At 37.7% G+C, this 5586-nt stretch overlaps 1 protein-coding gene across 1 annotated transcript in view; it reads left to right on the top strand.

Moving 5' to 3' along the window:
• SLC16A14 (solute carrier family 16 member 14) overlaps positions 1-4658 on the top strand; it is a 29743-nt gene extending 25085 nt beyond the window's left edge. Inside the window, exons 5-6 of the mRNA XM_008063096.2 lie at positions 1814-2118; positions 4221-4658. Of these exons, the coding sequence (XP_008061287.1) occupies positions 1814-1965 (152 nt within the window). The 3' untranslated portion in view covers positions 1966-2118; positions 4221-4658. The remainder of the gene's footprint in view (positions 1-1813; positions 2119-4220) is intronic.
• Positions 4659-5586: the final 928 nt, after the last annotated feature.

The raw sequence follows: 5586 nt of genomic DNA, 5'->3' as shown, positions 1-5586 counted from the left end.
CTGTCGCCCAGACTGACGTGCAGTGGCCGCTCCCGGCCACCGCAGCCTCGACCTGCTGGGCTCCGGCGATCCTTCCGCCTCAGCCTTCCGAGTAGCCGGAATTCCAAGCGCTACCATGCTTGGCTAATTTTTTATTTATTTTATTGTAGAGATGTCTTGCCTGCCCAGGCGGGTCTCGAACCTGCGGGCTCAGGCAATCCACTCACGTCAGCCTCCCAAAGGCGCGGGATTACAGACTGAGCCACGGAGCCCGGCTATCTATTAGATTTTTTAAAAGATATTTTTGAAAAGTGGCCACAGAATACTATTTGGTCATAACATCATTTATATTTTCTTTAAGTCTTTGCTAATTAATATACTCACTGAAATGGAAAGAATGAACATTGAAAATTTACATTTTTACCATAAATAAAATTCTTGTGTAGAGCTCAGTCCCCTCATTTTGCATAGTTGGCTATGTGAGTACCATGACATGTGACCAATTCTTAGACTTATTAACTGCAGTAAAAGAAACATTGTATTTTATACTTTCTGAGATGTATTTTTTTTCACATTTTAACATTTCTGAAATTTGAATGCATTTCACAAGTTCTAAGAAAACATTAAGTCATATTTGAATTAACATGGTTGTTTCTTTTCTTTTCTTTCTTTTTTTTTTTTTTTAGAGTCTTACTTTGTTACCCAGGCTGGAGTGTAGAGGCTCACAGCCTCGACCTGCTGGGCTCAGGTGATCCTTCTGCCTCAGCCTTCCAAGCAGCCAGAACTACAGCACACACCACCACGCCCAGCTACTTGTATTATTTTTTGTTTATTGTAGAGAAGTTTAACCAAGTTGCTCAGGCTGGTCTCGAACCCTGGGCTCAGGCAATCCTCTCACCTCAGCCTCCCAAAGTGCGGAGATTACAGGAGTGAGCCACTGTGCCCGGCTTCACGTATATTTCCTTTTTTACTGATACATAAACTAATGGTGCATCAATGTCTTAGAATCCATAAAATAAAGCAATATTTTTCAGAATGTCTAGTAAGATTAGCAAAGTGTTCGATTATAATATTAAATTATTATTTGAAAAGAACTGATAGTTTACCCATAAATGTGAACTTTATAAAACCCAGAAATTTTGATTCTTTGTAGAACAGATGGGTACCCTCAAAAACATCAGAATGGATGAAATTTCAAATATTTTCTGTTCATCCTCTTTTGATACACACTCAAAACTTCCTCAGAAGAGTTGTGAAGGTTTTAGAAAAGATTTGTGTTTGTGCTTGTGAAAAAAGAAAATCACTGGACTCATTTTTCACTCCTGGCTTTGTGCCGACCTTTGCTTTAACCAGAAGATTCTCTCCATGGGTCAGCTGGGTACTGTTTGACGTGCCTTCAAAAGCATCCAAGTGGCCTAAAAGATGAATGCAGCCATCCCAAGGCACTTGGAACACTGACTTATATAGCATGTACTTAAAAATGGCCAAATGAAACATTTTTTGGCATTAAATGACATATAAATAAATTCTTTTAGAAATATTTATAGTAGCAGGCCTGGCACGGTGGTTGATGCCTGCAATCCCAGCACTTTGGGAGGCTGAAGCAGGAGGACTGCCTGAGGCCAGGAGTTCAAGACCCGCCTGGGCAAAATAGCAAGACCCCATCTTTATTGGAAAGAAGGAAGGAAGGGAGGGAGGGAGGGAAGAGTGAGTGAGGGAGGGAGGGAGGCAGAGAAAGGAAGAATTCATAGTAGCAATAAATGTCTGCTTTGTGTTCTCGACTTTTATTGTATTAACTACATTACACTGAATATATTCTTTTTTTGTTTTGTAGGGTGGATCTACGACATCACACAAAAATATGATTTTTCCTTCTATATATGTGGTTTGCTCTACATGGTAGGAATACTCTTTTTACTCATTCAACCGTGCATTCGAATTATAGAACAATCTAGAAGAAAATACATGGATGGTGCACATGTTTAGTGTCATGTAACATTTTGTGTCAGATTTCATTGTGATACTCATGCCTACCTCACATGGTTGCTGTGAGGCGCCTATGACAAGACATGGGAAGGCACTCTGTACAGTAACTGGCACTGTCATTTGTAAACGCCGTTGTCATGGCCTCATTTGTAAGCAGCACTGCTTCTCTGTCTGGGAGAAGCAATATTGAAAAGTCCTAAGGACTACATACATTTTAGAGATGACAGTGTTCTTCAAAGACAGCCTATTAAATAATTGGTAGAAATGTCCTTATAAAAATTATTCTCTCTCATCATCCACTAGGACTAGGGTTTTAGATACAGCTTTTAAAACAAAGACAGGGAATAAGAGCTTTTCAATTCTACTACTTCTTCATAAGGTGAAACTGCGGTTTCTGTGTGCTTCCAGAAAGCTTCCAGATAAAAGGGTTTCAAGCACAAAAATAGTAGATTTCAGAAATTATCACAGGGGGCTATTGATCTACCAGTATAAAACAAAGGCAGGCTCTAATTTCACAGGTAATACAATTTAGTACAATTAAAGATACAACGTTTATATTTTTATGAAAAAATTCTGCAGCTAGGGAGTACGATTTATAAATCTTCCTCTAAGAGAAGGCATTTGTCATCAATCCTCATTGCATATTACTTAGTTGTCAACTGAACTTGAGACAATACCTTAACAAATAAATAACATGAGTGATTTCCTTAGTGGAAGCCATATTTGTACATACAACCATTGAATCAAGGGCTACGGTTCAAGCACTTTTATTCATATCATTGGCCTCCGTCGCAGATTATGAGCATGATCTGGAGGTTCTCACAATTTGTTCTGAGTTTCTTCTGCTCAAAAAATGTCATATAGAACTAATTGCTAATTGACAAATAAAGTTAGTGGTTAAATCATCCACAAAGCATGTTTCTAATCCAAAAGATAAGACCATCAGGTTGTGAGAGTAGTAAATGGGACGCCCTTAGTCTAGAAGTCTGGGCACCTGACACTGGAGTAGTGATAGCGGGTAGCCATCTCCAGGGCCTCTTGTTGTTATACAGATCATTCACTTGCATGAGCTCAGCACAGCTTTAAAAATAGTTCTCTTGACTGATATCATACAGAAGATGACTGTGACAACGCATAATGCCCCTCCTGCATCTGAGATATCTATTTTTCTAAGCCAAACGTTTTTCAGACTGACTGCAGAATGTTCTTCCCAGAATCATTTTGAAACTTCTGGCTGCCTTACTTGTTTACACATATTTTAAAACGGCTTAAACTTGTATTTACAATTTTCTCATCACACACAAAACAATCCTTTAATATCATTGCCAGTGTCTTGGGTCAAATGTATCTAAAGTGAACATAGCACATTCTCGATAACCCTTGGTAATTAGAGGCAAGAATGTTACTGGGAACTGGAATCGCAGAATGTTACCCCAAGCCTAATTTTAGTCAGCAGTTTCAGTTATACTCCACCAAGCCCTTCTGAGCTGTTAACAGGTGATTCAACGGACAAGGTTCCTTTTTGTTTCATCTCCATTATCCTGCTCTAATGTCTAGCAGGAGGGTTGTTTAATGAAAGGATCACTGAAATAGTAAAAGGCAGCTAATGAAAAGGAGAAACAAAAGCATGGTTAATATACAAACTCGATATTACCTCCAATGATTAGAGAATTGTAAGTTATTATAGATAATAAGTTGCATGCCATACTCCATTTGGTTCAACACAATGACCTGTTTGTTATCATTACAGCTTTGGCTGCTGTTAAAGAATACAGCTATCTATTTTGATAAAGGTAATCTTAAAAGCTGAAACAATGCTATCACACATATTTACCATAAAATTAGGATGATTAGATTGAAAAACATGTTGTGTGGTTTTTTGTTTTGTTTTGTTTTGTTTTTGAGTTGTAGTCTCACTCTGTTGCCCAGACTGGAGTGCAGTGACACGATCACCGCCACCACAGCCTCTACCAGCTGGGCTCAGGTGATCCTTCCTCCTCAGCCTTCCAAGTATCTGGAACTACAGGCACATACTACCACACCTGGCTTATTTTTTGATTTATTGTAGAGATGATGTCTCACCAAGTTGCCCAGGCGGGTCTCGAACCCCTGAGCTCAGGCAATTCTCTCTCTTCGGCCTTCCGAAGTGCTGGGATTACAGGATTGAGCCACCGTGCCCGGCCAACATGTTGTGTGTTTTAAAACTGACATTACTTTATTACTTTCATTTTCTGACAATACCACATTAACAAGAGGCAGTGTTAAATATTTTTAATGGTGCTATAGCAATGCATTTGGATGCTCACACTGCTGGTTGTATATCGTAAATACAAACTTTTTATCCAATGACCAGGCTTTAATTGCATCCAAGTTAGACCTGCTCACGTTCAGTTTGTACAGTTGTTTGTTGACTTACTCTATCTTTGGAAGTTGTGACTTCTACCAGATGGGTAGCATTGCCCATTTTACAAAAATAGAGTGAGACCTGCTTGCAATATTCACGTTGACAACGAATATAAGAGACTATTATAAAGAAGTATAGCAAACATGTCCTGTTTATGTTATTGTTCAGTTATTTGATATTATAAAAGGTTAATTGTATATTTGTATTATGTGCTTTATTGTTTTCTTCTCATGTATCTGAGTGTTCTTTATTTACATACAACTAAATAAAGTTTGTCTCCTCAAAAGATGGTCAGTGAGTTTTCAAAATCTCTCTTTTGTTGGCCTTAAAGGGAGCACTCCTAAAACGTAGCTGATGATTGATGATGTTTTATTCTTTCCCCTGGACCAGTGTTTCTCTAGGTGTGGTCACAGAACCACCTGGATAGAATCATCTAGAATGACTGTGAAAAGCATGGAGTCCAAATATTAAACTTAAGATGCACACATCTTTTAATCCAGCAATTGAATTTCTAATTTTTTTCCTAGGTATGAAATCAGAGAAATGAGTAAGCATTGTTTTTCTTTATTGTTTGTTATATAAAAGACTGTAACCAATTTCAATGTCAATAGGAAACTTACACTATGGTACAACCATACAGTAGAATATATGCAATTTTTAAAAAGACAGATCTATATACAGAATTAGCAAACAGTCTCCGAGATATCTTACTAAAAGAAAACGCAAAATAAAGCAATATGTTTAATATGCTCTCAGTCATATGTTTTCATTAACAAAAAAAGCTTATTCATACGTATATGGCTTATATATGTATAGAAAATTTTTAGAAAGAAATATAAGAAAACATTAACAGTAGTCAGCTCCAGGGAAGAAAATTTGGGAACTGATGTGTGTCCGACGTTTTTTCTTTATGCACAAAATGAATATTTAAATGCAATTTAAAATGCATTTAAATATACATTTTAAATACAATTTTAAAGTTTTATCCAAAATTATTTTAAATGCAGATTCTTGGACTTACTTAAAACCTAGAGAATTGGGTCAGGCTCACGCCTGTAATCCCAGCACTTTGGAAGGCCAAGGTGGGAGAATCACTTGAGAATAGGAATTCGAGACCAGCCTGGGCAACATAGTGAGACCCTGTCTTTACAAAACATAAAAAAATTAGCTGGACATGGTGGAGCATGCCTGTAGTCTAGATCCAAAAGAAAGAAAGA

This window comes from Carlito syrichta, unplaced genomic scaffold (assembly GCF_000164805.1).
Source record: "Carlito syrichta isolate Samal-C Ts95f unplaced genomic scaffold, Tarsius_syrichta-2.0.1 Scaffold306578, whole genome shotgun sequence".
Lineage (NCBI taxonomy): Eukaryota > Metazoa > Chordata > Mammalia > Primates > Tarsiidae > Carlito > Carlito syrichta.
This window is presented reverse-complemented; position numbering and strand designations above follow the sequence as displayed.